Raw genomic sequence first — 13,926 nt, 5'->3', positions numbered from 1 at the left:
TGTCTTTATCCTTCCTTCTGCTACACACACACAGAGAGAGAGAAACGTGTACATATAAAACAGGATTTTTACTGGCACTAAATAAGCATGCTGCTCAGGTCTTGCCCTAGTGCCTTGGGTGCCCTTGTCGTTGCTGTTTAGAATAAACACCTACTGAATAAAAGATTTCAGCACTATAGCATGTGCTACGTGGAGACTTGCTGGGTTGCTGAAGCTGCATGCAAATCACGGTAACTCACCAAAAGCACATTTCACTGCTACTTGAGTCTTTTACTTCTTTTGAAACACCTCAAAGCACCTCAAAAACTCAACAAATTTATTGTGGCATAAGCATTCCTGAACTACAGTCCCATTTCATCATACTCATGAAGTTTCCGGCACATGGACATATGGCTGAGGGTAGATCAGAAGGAGAGGAAATGCTGAAAAGTGCAGGCACTCATGTTGCGGAATTGTAGCTATTTATCATTCTTTGTGCCAGTTTATTTCCTTCGGTGTCCCCAGTATAATTAACCTGTTGTCTTTTGATCTATAAAAAGAGTTGTTCTCAGTGTGTGCTCTCTGGCTTTGTTCATTGTCCTCTGGAATTGTGAAAAATACTGAACTTATCTGACCAGAACCTTATTTTAGTTGAATACTGAACCATTTTTAGTTTGGGGGTTCACCTGAGCAGGATTCTGCCTGAGCCACCCCAATTGGTGCACGGACCTCAAAGGCAATTCGGGTTGATTTGGATGTTTAAAAGCCTGTGCAAGGCTGCCTTTCATGAAAACCATTGCAGCTATCCTTTGGCAAGGTGATAGGACTTATACGTTCAAAAGAACTGCCATGCCTGCAGATTTCACCCCATTCTGCCAAAAAAGAAAGTTGTAGACCATTCATTTTGTAAAAAAAATAAATGCATAGATAAAACACCAAAGGTGTCCTGTAAGTCCATAATTAGGTAGGCTTCATCTACTTAGGAGGGCCTACTGTGACTACCAATTTCATCTAATTCTTTCAAAAGGGAAAAAGTTACAGCCTTTAAAAAAAAGCCCTCAAATGGGAGAAGACAACGCAGAGGGTGTGTTTTTTTTTTCAAATTAGGTATCAGATTTGGATCCCTAGATTAATCAGAGAGCCTTCAAAGTGCTTTGGGCCAAATCAGACTGTTTTCTGGAGCATTGAATCAAGGTCCAAACGGTGTCTAGCATAGTCAGTGCACACCATTACTTACTTTGTATGTCTAGTAGTTTAGCGACCAGGAGTAACAGATTTCTTTAAATGCTGATCACTTTTAAGAACGTTAAATACTGTAATTCACCATGAGCTTCCAAAATAGGTAAGGCATGAATTGAGTTAAATATGCTTTGAATAAACATTTAATTCATTCTCCTAAACTTCAGGTTTCACCGTGGATCATACACCATGCAAAGTATTGTGATTGCGACAACTTGTCAGTTCTCAACACAAGAACATCTGCTTGAGGTTTGTTTGAATAAAGTATTCCGAAGAGTGTTAGGGGGGAAAAATATATAAAATAGAAGTTGGAACATTGTATTTTGCTCTGTTACTGCTGGCTTTTAGTAGCTGTGTATTCTTGGTACACAGCAATGTGGAAGATGGCATTTAAAGTTCGAGAAACCACTGCTGGTGAGTTAACTGCCTTTAATTACACAAGTAAAATAAGGAGTTAATTAAGCTTTTAAAAAAATAAAAATAAAAAAGACTCGTAAGATTAGAAGGGACCTCAAAAGTCATCTAATCCAACCTCCTGCTAATGCAGGAAATCTGTTCCTCCATCCCTGATGGATGGCTATCCCAGCTGCTCAAAAGCATCAAATATAATAGAGTCTACCATCTTCTGAGACAGCCTCTTCCTCAGTCCATCAGGAAGTTATTCCAAATGTTTACAAAAAAGGGGGATTTCAGTAAATAGTTTGGATTTTTAATATTTACTTGGTATGCATTGGTGTAACTAGGACTAAACTAGAAGAGGCAAATTGTCCAAGTCCCAAATAAAGGACTCCTCCTCACCACCAACCCCCCTGTTGTGCCACTTGGAAGCACAAGGGTAAAGTTAGTTTTTTTTATTGTCCTTACATATTCCTGTTACGTGCGTTGCTTCTGCAGGTTAAGACGTTCTTCGAATCTAAGTCGGAGGAGACTGCTCAGCTACGCTTTGTTCGAGAGGCCATTGAGAGGATTCAGCTGAATATCCAGTGGATGGAGAAGAACTTGGAGACGCTGGAAAAATTACTATAGTGATCGCATCCACCAGAGTCCGCGTTAGCCACTTAGAATGTGGCAGTTCTTGCTCTTTTGTGCAAAAAGAAGCGTGTGCGAAAAGGGACAGTGCAACTTGCTTTGCGCTGCGAGGGTTAGAGTTAGCTCAGGGTACATCTCTTAAGTTGGCACTCTTTTCAGTGCTTGTAGACGAGACAGAGAGATGCTAATCTAAGGGAATGTTCGTTCATTGACCAAACATTCAAGCAAAACAAAGACAGTAACTTGTCATGGAGCCTCCCTTCCCTCATAGGAAAATCCAGTTCTACTTTCTACATATTGAATGAAAGTTGAACAACAGCAACAAAAAAAGAGCAGCTAAACGAGAACTCTCCTGTGATCTGTTTTCTCTCTTTGCAGGGTGCTGTCTAATCAGACTTCTTCAGTGTCTGTAGCTTCTTGAATGGTAAATACCGTACCTGCTCTGAAGCACGTTTTTTAAAAAAACGATTATAAGCTGCTGCTAAGACACACAATATGGAAGTGAACAACTAAAGTGAAAATGTTGAATTTTGGGAAGCTCTGAGTTTTGTTTCATCAAAGTAATTTCTAGACATTATGCAAATATCAGAAATAATATAATTATTGGTAGAAATCTCTTATTTTTTGTCTGCAACATGGCTGGGTGCTACCAGTGCCACGTAGTGAACAGCTTTTTTTGCAAATAGCTTTGTGAGGGGAGTTTTCATTGTGCAATTGATCAGAGTAAAACCCCAAAGATTTTGACTCCTATCTCATTAGGGTACTTATAAAAAAACTAGTTTCCATTGTTGTTTGGCTGACACTATAGAACAGAGTGTTCTGATTGTTCTGGTTGATTTGATGTTTTTTAAATACTGATTTGACTTAATTTACTTCTCCCAGAGGATCCTCATTAATACATGCTGTGGAACCTTGTTAATCTCCAATATTTAAGTGCTATAGCGATCTACTTTTCTATGTTATATTAGCCCAATACAGTAAAGCTCACTTCATTTCCTCGTAAGTTGTCCCATGATTTAGAAACAGCTGATAATATAACTTCGAAACAAATGAGCCAAACCAGGGAAATGGCCAAAGGTTGTGCGGTCTCAGTTTTTGAAACAGCTTTGGGCTACTATGAAGAAAGTCATGATAATTAGTTCAAGAGAAGCATTCAGAACTTACCATGCCATAGTTTTATTTCGCAGAGCTTTCTGTGCATATCCCCTCTGCGTTGATTTCACAATAAATGCAGTGAAATGGTGGCTTTTTCAGATAGGTTGAAATTTGCAACAAGAGGAGAAAAATAATTGTATACATTAAGGTAATAAAGATTTAATACTTCTGGGTTTCTAATAGGCTGAAGTAGAAATTCATCAATTTCTGCTTCACGTTCTAAAATGGCCTCAGAGCTTCTCATCTTTCAGTGGAAAACATTACCATGCATTCATTCTTTGATTGGGAGGAGATAATTATTGTCATGAACTATGGTTGTTGGTTAGTGCTTGAATGGCTTTGCTTTCCCCCCTCTTTCTGGCCTGTAGTCTACTCCTGCGACTTCACCCCTTTCATTTTTTCCCCATATAATAGTACTGATGGTCAAGATTCTGTTGCTTCCCTTTTTGTTTAAGGGCAGGGAGTCACTTGAGGCTGTCCTCTATTTATATATAGATGCGCTTGCTACTGGAAATGTGAAATGTACTTGAAAATATAGTGCACCTGCCTTCTAGAATTAAGACTGTATTGTTTAAATTAAAGCGCTGTTGGATTAAGAGTATTTTTCAATTATTTATTTTTAAAATAATGGGTTTTGGAATGTGTGACATTTTCTATTTAAACAATATTAATCAAACTTGTCTGGACCTAGGATCCAGTCTATAGGAGAAGCTATAAAAACTCATCAATCTTCCAGAAAATACTACTGAGATCAAGGTTTAATGCCAACTGCTGGGTACCATAATTATTTCACTGCAAACTGGAGGGATTAGAATCCTCCCCCCATTTTTTATTTTTTTTTTGTAAATTCAAGCTGTAAGTGGCAGCTCACAGGTATTGTATCTTGTTTTAACCTAATCTTAATCTGTTTTGTGATGTCTCTTTCAGGAGAAAAATGCACTGTAGTAATAGAGTATATATTTTCACTAGCTGAATTATATGTGGAGTTAAAGAGTTTTCTACTATGTTTAAGAGAAATCTAGGGCTAATGTCTAGTTTGGGTGTATTCCTTCTTTATGGCAAATTTCCTGTTCCGTTAAAGTCATTGACTTCAAATTGTGTTCGAGATTCATTTTTTTAAGATTGTTTTTCTAAAAGCAATCACCTCGGTGTAGAAATATAGTTTAGAAATTTGAAAACTGTGTGTGTGTCCCCACCCACTTGTTAATCAAATACTGAATTTAATTTTAAGCTTTTCTTTGAGGATCTTGTATGAAAAGAATGGTATCGATCTTGGTTGTGCTTTTAAATCAAATAGTAATGATTCATGTGCCTTAGAGTATATTGTAATGATTGCACAAGGAATATGTTAATGATATATAAAAGGATGTCTCTTTATTTAAAAACCCTCCATTCACAATATTTTACGGCTATAGAAATGTGTAATTATATGCATACTCGGTGATAGGAAAACTGCATTCAGAAGTACTTTCTGGTTCTTTTGAGACTGGGAGTCAAGGAACATAATTCACATTTCTGTGGTGCTCCATTGTGCAGCCACAGAGCTTTTACACCATGCGGTGAATTGCCTGTTCTCTTCAGTGTTAGGAAATGTGTTGTGCACATGACTGGAAACACAGAAGTATGCTTTTTTTTGCTATGTATGCATCCAAGCCCTGGATTTGGGGGATTGTAACGAAATAGGCTTCCATCCAAATTGTCTGGCTTAGCCAATTTATAGGTTGCACCTCCAGCTGTTTTGTCTTCACACAATTTAAGCACAACTTCAATGTTACATAGTTAGACTTATTGCTGCCCCCCTTGGCTAAATGTTATCCAGCTATTTAAAGATAAATACACACATAGAAACATGTATCTACCATGTATGTACCACACACCTAATGTTCACAAATGGAGAGTTATCTTCTGTACATCTTCTTTAAATGAAAACCAGATGCCCATTGTTCCAGTGATGTTCACGCATTTAGTGTGATGTCTTATAAACATACAGCTGTATTCACCTAGGTTCCTCTTTCAGATTTTGGGGGTTGAGGTTAGCAGAGCATGCAACATTGCGAAAGTGCTGCCAACCACAGTCCTCCTCTGCCCCCCACGAGTTTAATGAAAGCCGGATGGGGGTTGTGTGTGAAAAGCTTAAGACTCAATTACTTAGAACCAACTGGTGACAGCCATTTATCAGCTTTTTGTGTGTGGTGAGGCGAATGGTACAAAAAAGTCCCATCTCTCCTACTGCCTTCGGATTGCGGCTTCCACATGTCACCAGGCTCAAACATTAGGATTTTATCGTGCAGAATTGTACCCTCAGAAACAAAGGGGAAACGTGTGGTGCTTATAAACAAGTTTTGACGTAATATCTAAAAAACATTTGTGTTTTGAGCTCCTGTGCAAACTTCAGGTAATTCTGGAAAATGCTGCACGAATATCTGTTCACACTTAAAGCTTCTGAACGGGTGGAGAACTTTGGAGGGGAAAGATGTGCTGCGTTCTTTAGAATTCCCTGAAGTGGTCACAGTAGCTTGAAACACACCAAATGTTCATAGAGAAATCTTCAATAAAGTTGTTTTTAAATGCCTTGAAACACCCCGTCTGTGTGTCTTTATCGTTAGATACAATTCAGGAAAGGAGAGAGATACACAGAATATAGGATATCTGAAATCTCCTCTAGCTAAAGCAGTGGTACATAGTCTCTCAGAAGCATCAAGCTGCTTATATTTGCAGAATCAGCTTGGCTGAAGGTAATCTCACAAAGCTGCTGCATATACCTGCATTTTAACTGTAAAATCTGTATCTTTCTAGCTGTGAGTGAGGCGTGGGGATGTAGGGATGGATATGGCAGGTTTGTAATGGATCCTGTTGCTAATGGATCCTCCATTACATCTTACCATATGTGAATTCAGGCGTGCATTGTAAGGATAATACTCTTAAGGAATGTGGCCTTAATTTTTCCTTACTAGCACCATGCTGCAGGATGCTGACCTTTGAGCTGATTTTGTATTTATATTGCTGTGTATCTTTCACCTGTTCTCCATTAGAACATTCCTCCTCCTGATAGATTGGCTTTCTTAAATCTCTTCTGGAAGATGTTATCTTTCATTGCACTCTGAAATTTAAAAGGTTGCCTCATTTAAGTGTATGCTTTGTATGCATTTCATGAACTGAAACGCCAGTGAATTTTTAGATACATGTTCCTTAATTTCAGTTTCAAAGGCTTTGCTTAGATGCATAAAATACCCCCCCCCTTTGCCCCCATGCACACACTTTTTTTTTAACGCATGGGTAAACTCTGCTTTGCTCTGATGCTCCTAAATGTTTACAATGTTTTATCCTTCATTTAATGAAATGTTTAAAGTTCTAGCCACCTTAAAAAACAATTTTTTTTGCCATATTAAGTTCTCAGGTCTTAGCCTTCAATAACTTAAACCTCCCAGAATTTCTGTGTTACTTAAACCTGCTGTTTTGAAGTAGAAATTCAGATCTTTGCACATGACAACATCTCTTTGATCAAAAGCAATGGTCTGGCATCTTTTTTAAGTTAGTCATGGCACCATGTAGCAAATTACTGTAAAAATCTAACATAGTTACCTTTTTAAAATTGGAATGAATGATGGAGTCTGAAGTCTTTTAATTTGCAAAGTCTTCAGAAAAAGAGAGAATGGATTTGAGAGTAAATTTGCACCAGATCCGTAGTTATATTGATAACAAGAAGTTGGCTTTAATAATGGTAACATCAAAGTATTTCTGGAATATCAACTGCAACAGGAATTTTTTCGAACCTTGCATCGTAAAAGAGTAAAAGACCCAAGTTGTACAATATTACCTTGAGGAGAAGGATTTTTGAAAATGGTGTGCATATGTACATGTATAAGCATTATATGCAAATTTTTGGTTTTCCTTAATTTGTAAAGGAGAAATAAAGCCTATTTTCTTATATTTCAAATAAAAATGGTGTGCATATAATGAGCACTGATTGAAGGGCATGTGTATTGCAAACACTGTTGCGTTTTATTTTATTTTTGGTGAAATGAAAATAAAATCTTTTAAATACAAACGTATGTGACTTTCTTCTAGCTTTATCTTGATTCCTCAGATGTATTTAACAGGATTTCAGCTGAGACTTTGGACTTCTTTCTACATTGTTCGACACATTCTAAATCAGGGAGGTCTAACCTGTGTCCCTCCCAGGTACTGGACTCAAATTCTGTCTTCCCAAACCCATCACTTGGCTAGGCCTGATGCGAGTTGGATCTAAGCGATGTCTGGAGTACCACAAGTTATTCACCCATGCTCTGCATTCTGCAATATTTAATGGGCTGAAATATTTCAGGTGGCAAGGTGCAGGAGCTGTGGCTTGTTCTAGACTCATAAGGCAAGGGTTACAAGGAGAGTGGTATCTTGAGCCTTTCTATGCTCTGGGTGTTGTAGAATCTGTTAAGGACAGCTGTACAGCTATCTGTATTCAGCAATACACCCTAGTCAAAAGGTTGAACTGTTTCAACTGAGTGCTGTGTTGAAAACACTTTTTTTTTTTTAAAGCATAGAGAAATTTGCATTTGAAAGTTATCAAAGGGGAAGATAACATTTCTGAAACTTTCAGGGTACAGGAGTTTTAGTCTGCTTTGCTTTCTTTCAAAGGTGCCCTATTTTATCTACAAATTGTATCCCCATTGTTTACACTGCAGTCTTCCTGGGGATTGTATTTTCTGAAAACCCCATGACATCCTCACTGGGTTTTACTTCATGTGTAGAAGTCGGGGATGTTATCTGCTATGTACCTGGCCACTGTGGGTGAGTCTCCACCCCTAAATTTTTTTACTTTAAAGTACTGAGAGATTTAAAAAATAAAATAAAAATGACATTCCGAACAAAATCTGAGCGTACTGATCTCAGGTACTCCAAAGCTACTTCCCTCCCCAGCTTCTTGTAGTTTGATTAAAACCCAGGAGAGGTTAGCATGAAGTAACATCCCATGGTGCTTTTTGAGATCAGGAAGCGTAGGCCTGAGGCTACAATGTGCTAGAGAAAAGCACACCTTTTAATAGACGAAAGATCCCCTGCCATCAATACCTGAGGGGATCCCCTTTGCCCCATATGCCCCTGCCTGATGATTTAATTTCTAAAATAAGGCCTCGTTAATTGAGCTGTATGCCTGACATCAAGTAGAAACCCACCCATTAAGGTTGTGCTTCCAGCTTTGTGGAATTCTTGCTTTTAGATGGCTATTGAAACCTGGTATTTCAAAGAGAGCTTATGCCACATATTTTATATTGTATGCTTATACGGAACGTGTGTAATTAGGATTTTTTTCAAGATAGTTAACGGATATTTCATTTTTACTATACATGTTGTCTTATATTTCTGTTGCACACTTCAGAAACGTTCATTAGAAAGCCGTACAATAAACGCTCATATAAAAACGCATGTATCCACAGCCAGTCTGCAATAATATATTAGGTCAATCTCACACGCACCCACCCAAAATGTAAAATTCTAAAGAGGAAAATGGGCCTCTTTTGCAGGTGGGGAAAACCTGGAGGACAATTTTCTGCTCTACTTCTTTTCCTCAGGCACATTGTGTGTCATGGGAGCTTTAAGTCAGTAGAATCAAGCTCTAAGCAAGTAGATGCAGTGACCCTCCAGGTGCCATTGGGTGCCAGATTCCACAATCTCTGGCTAGCATGGCCAGTGATCGTGGATGGTGGGACTTTTAAGTTCAACAGTGTCTGGGGAGCCACAGGTCCCAAGCTCCCCCCCCCCCATGCTGATATAAAAAACTGACGCACTGTAGACTTCCACTTTGAAATCAAAACTTGCAAAGTTTAATAGAAAGGATGGTATTTTTATTTGCTTTCTTGGAAAAGGTCCTCCCCCCCCCCTTTCACACTTTCTTGCATATCCTTGCAAATCATGAAGACATTGGAATGAAGAGGAGTCAAACTCCTGTGTGGTCTTCATGTGAACCATGAAGGAAGGAAAACCACATTTTATAGACTGTCCACCTACCAAGATGTGATAACTGACTCCTTTATTTATCTGCATAGAACTTAAACCCGCATACTTTTGAGGAGGAAAGTAAAAATAAATAAAAGTGATCCTGCACTTATATTTCTCTCTCTGAAGTGCTCCCACCTGGGGGTGATGTTAGCCAACCTCACTTCCACTCAGCCTTCCAAAAAGCAGTCTTCTGCATCATAGCATGGGGAACAGATGATGATGTGTTTAAAACTGGACGACTGATTGGAAAACTTAAAACATGAAATGCTAACACTGCAGTTATGCTAGTAAATCAGAGATGTAAACAGATCTGCTTTCTGCACAGAGAACCGACTTCAGCTGTCTTACATCTCCAAACCTATTATTCTCTTTCCTGTATGTTTGTGGTTTTCAAATACGACTCAAATATCTGATTAGTGCACCCTAGAGTTAAGCTACTTGGCTTTCTCAAGCTTGCACGATTATTCTTCCAGGGTTTCCCTTCTGAAGTTTGCACATGAGTATGCAATCTATAAAGCAAGGGGGAAGTGGTGCTACAGAGTGGCCTTCTTTTCAATCCATAATGTTATTGAATGTGACCAGGAGATCAGCTACAAATCGTTAACATCTGAATTTCAGGACTCATAAACTAAAAACACAATTGTTCAGTAGCAGTGTTTTCTTCTGCGTTCCTCCAACATAGCTTGACAGTGTTTGGTGGCACAACTTATATTCTGAACCTTCTTAATCGTTTTCCTTTTCACTCAAGAATGAGCACTGAAGCCAGGATCTCGCCCTAATATTTCAGTTTGCATTGGAGAGAGGGGCTTATTGCTCTTGTTGTGATTGCCAGTTGAGGCCTCTGTAAACCCTTTGATATGGAAATGGCTGCCATTTGTGTGTCTGCCCCATGAGGCAGCTAGAGGTTCTCACTCACCTCTGCAGGTCTCCTTGGCGCAAAGAAAACGGTCCATAGTAGCGACAGCTGCCATACTGAACTAGAATTCTTATTTTTAAAGCAGCTGCTGGCTGCGATCTAGAATTCTCTATGACACTTGTAATCTTTCCTGTCAGATGCCCAAGGCAGCACACATGAGATTATCCCACACTTAGCCTTAAACCAACTCTTGTTTGTGTCAATCCCATAAGCAGAACAGGGGTGGGGACCTTGAACTGAGTCATCTCTGCCTCAGCTCTTTTAACACTTGATCCACACCACTGACACAAGCTTTTTGGCTTCCTGCCATGGCAAAGTACAGAACAGGATTTGAACATGATGGGGTTGCAAGCCAAGCCCATCATCATTTTGCCACATTGGAATATGTAAAGCAGCCAATTTATATGATGCGTGTTGCAATTGTTCTGAGAGAAGACACAATCATATTAATTGAAATTAAGACCTAAAGCTTTCTTACCAATGATCCACAAGTCTTACTTAGAAAATGGCGTAGAGCAAAAACGTATGAGTAACTGGAATGGCATAGTATTACATTTTTAAAAAAATTGTTCCGGCCATTTCCCAAGGAGCTCATGGCTGCTTATATGGTTCTTCTCCCTTTTTTGTCCTTACAAGGTAAGTAAGTCATTATGCCAATAAAGGCTGAATGAATGAAAGCAAGTAAATCTGAGATACAGTAGCTGGGCCAGGGAGCATCAGTAGAGCTTTGAAACCAAGTCCTGCTCCAAGTCCACAATGTCCTGCTTTCCAGATGTTTAAGACTACACATTCTCCCATCCCTGGCCATTGACCATATCGGTTGGGTCTCAAGAACATTACAGACCACCTGTTTGTTGAGTATTCACCCTCATTTGCCAGCACAAAGCTTTCACAGAGGTTGTACAGTGCCTGCTCTTTATTGAGCATCCTGATTTGTTTGTGCAGAGGTCATACAAGTAAAGGGGTGGGACATAGAATCGTAGAATAGTAGAGTTGGAAGGGACTACAAGAGTTCTCCAATCCAACCCCTTGCATTACAGGAATCGTTTGCCTAATGTGGGGCTTGAACCCATGACCATAAGATAAAGAATCTCCTGCTCTACTGACTGAGGTGTGTAAGAGTATGCAGGTAAGGTAAAGGTAAAGGACCCCTGGACGGTTAAGTCCAGTCAAAGGTGACTATGGGGTTGCAGTGCTCATCTCGCTTTCAGGCCAAGGGAGCCAGCGTTTGTCCACAGACAGCTTTCCAGGTCATGTGGCCAGCAGGACTAAACCACTTCTGGCGCACCGGAACACTTTGACAGAAACCAGAGCGCACGGAAGCACTGTGTACCTTCCCGCCGCAGCAGTACCTATTTATCTACTTGCACTGGCATGCTTTCTTATGGTGAGGCTCTTCTTATGTTCTTACATCTTCCCATCAATTGATGGGTTATACCACACTTTTTATTGCATTTCCCTGTCACTTTCCTAACAGCAAAAATATCTTTTTTAAGCAGACCACAGTGGTACCTCGGGTTACAGACGCTTCAGGTTACAGAATCTGCAAACCCAGAAATAGTACCTCGGGTTAAGAACTTTGCTTCAGGATGAGAACAGAAATCACGTGGCGGTGGCGCAGCGGCAGCGGGAGGCCCCATTAGCTAAAGTGGTACCTCAGGTTAAGAACAGTTTCAGGTTAAGAACGGACCTCCGGAACAAATTAAGTTCTTAATCCGAGGTACCACTCTACTTGTGCCAGAACATTTTAAACTGCCTTAATTCTACAAAGCAACATTTCTGGTGTACGACGGAGTCCTCCCCACAAACTTCTGACATTCTGGAGGCAACCATAGTCCTAAACGGTGGGAAAGCTCCTTTAGTCTGACCGTTAATGGCAGTAGTGTGCAAATAATTTTGTCTGTCTGTAACTAAAATAAAGAAGTTCAGCCCTCCCCCATGATCATAACATGGGGAAATGTGCCCCAGTTCTGGATAATCTGTGTAGCCTGGCCCTGTACATATTTAGCAAGTTTGCAGAAGATTAAATTTTGTATGCTTTTTAAATGCTGCATAAAATTATGGGGCTAGCCTAAATAATTTTCCCTTTGTCTATATGTGCTGCAGGAAGTCTGAGATTCTGATATACGATCGTACATCTTTTGCTTGACTCCCATTAAAGGGAATGCTCTTTTTCTCTGTGTGTGCTGATATTATCTTTCATTGCACTCTGAAATATAAAACAACGTTGCTTCATCTAACCATACACTTTTGTATGCATTTATGTATCCGGATGTATATGCTAACTCTTGGAGTTTCTGTATCATGTTTCACATGGTTATTTCATTCCACCACATGGTAAACGTTACTGTTATGCATTTAGCTATATTGTGTATTTTTAGGCTTTTTATTTTTTATTTTTTTAAAAAAAACATTGGGCAAATTTTTAAACATTGCAGCATTTTTCTTTTATTTAGATGCTGCCAAATTTTGAAAAGAACATTTTGTTTGTCTCACTTTATAGCAATAAAATGGTAGTTAATTCGCCCAAAATGTAATCTAGTTATAACCATTTACAATGTCAATGAAACTTCTGGATGTAGTTGAAATGGAATCACTAATAATAATAATAATAATAATAATAATAATAATAATAATAATAATTTATTATTTGTACCCCGCCCATTTGGCTGGGTTTCCCCAGCCACTCTGGGCGGCTACATTTAGAGTCTCAAGTGCAACATTCAGCAAGTTCCTTAAATGCTGGTACTGCAAAATATATATATATAAAAGGATGGAAGAAAAAAATGTTTAGTTATAATTGGCTTTAAACAGGAGTGACCAACCCTTGGCCTTTCAGATGGTAAGATGTTACTGAACTACAACTTCCATGCTGGGGCTGATGGGAGTTGGAGTGCAACAAGATTTGGAAGCCCACAATTAGCCACTATCTCTAAATGCTTATGAAGCATGGAGGTCTGAATTCTTAAAAACATGTTTTCCCACCCCTAAGAGTGATGTGGGCCACCACACGGGCATTCGAAGGTGACCTGGAAACTACAATTAATCCAGAATGCGGCAGCTAGACTGGTGACTGGGAGTGGCCACCAAGACCATATAAGAAGAGTTTGGATTTGATATCCCGCTTTATTACTACCCGAAGGAGTCTCAAAGTGGCTAACATTCTCCTTTCCCTTCCTCCCCCACAACAAACACTCTGTGAGGTGAGTGGGGTTGAGAGACTTCAGAGAAGCGTGACTAGCCCAAGGTCACCCAGCAGCTGCATGTGGAGGAGCAGGGACGTGAACCTGGTTCACCAGATTACGAGTCCACCACTCTTAACCACTACACCACACTGGCTCTCCAGTCCTAAAGGATCTTCATTGGCTCCCAGTATGTTTCTGAGCACAATTCAAAGTGATGGTGCTGACCTTTAAAGCTCTAAACGGCCTCAGCCCTGTATACCTGTAGGAGCATCTCCACCCCCATTGTTCTGCTCAGACACTGAGGTCCATCGCTGAGGGCCTTCTAGCAGTTCTCTCACTGTGAGAAGCGAAGTTACAGGGAACCTGACAAGGCCTTCTTGGTGGTGGCGTCCACCCTGTGGAACACCGTCCCACCAGATGTCAAGGAAATCA

General features: G+C 39.7%; 1 protein-coding gene across 3 annotated transcripts in view; it reads left to right on the top strand.

Annotated features, from left to right (window-relative positions):
* The window catches only part of LNPEP (leucyl and cystinyl aminopeptidase), a 56,460-nt gene extending 49,010 nt beyond the window's left edge, over positions 1-7,450 (top strand). For all 3 annotated transcript variants that reach the window (XM_081880357.1, XM_081880358.1, XM_081880359.1), the window contains exons 17-18: positions 1,386-1,467; positions 2,113-7,450. In XM_081880357.1, coding sequence (XP_081736483.1) covers positions 1,386-1,467; positions 2,113-2,244 — 214 coding nt within the window. In that variant the 3' untranslated portion in view covers positions 2,245-7,450. The remainder of the gene's footprint in view (positions 1-1,385; positions 1,468-2,112) is intronic.
* The last annotated feature ends 6,476 nt before the right edge of the window (positions 7,451-13,926 follow it).

This window comes from Podarcis erhardii (assembly GCF_964252035.2).
Source record: "Podarcis erhardii genome assembly, chromosome: 11".
In the NCBI taxonomy this organism is placed as follows: domain Eukaryota; kingdom Metazoa; phylum Chordata; class Lepidosauria; order Squamata; family Lacertidae; genus Podarcis; species Podarcis erhardii.
This window is presented reverse-complemented; position numbering and strand designations above follow the sequence as displayed.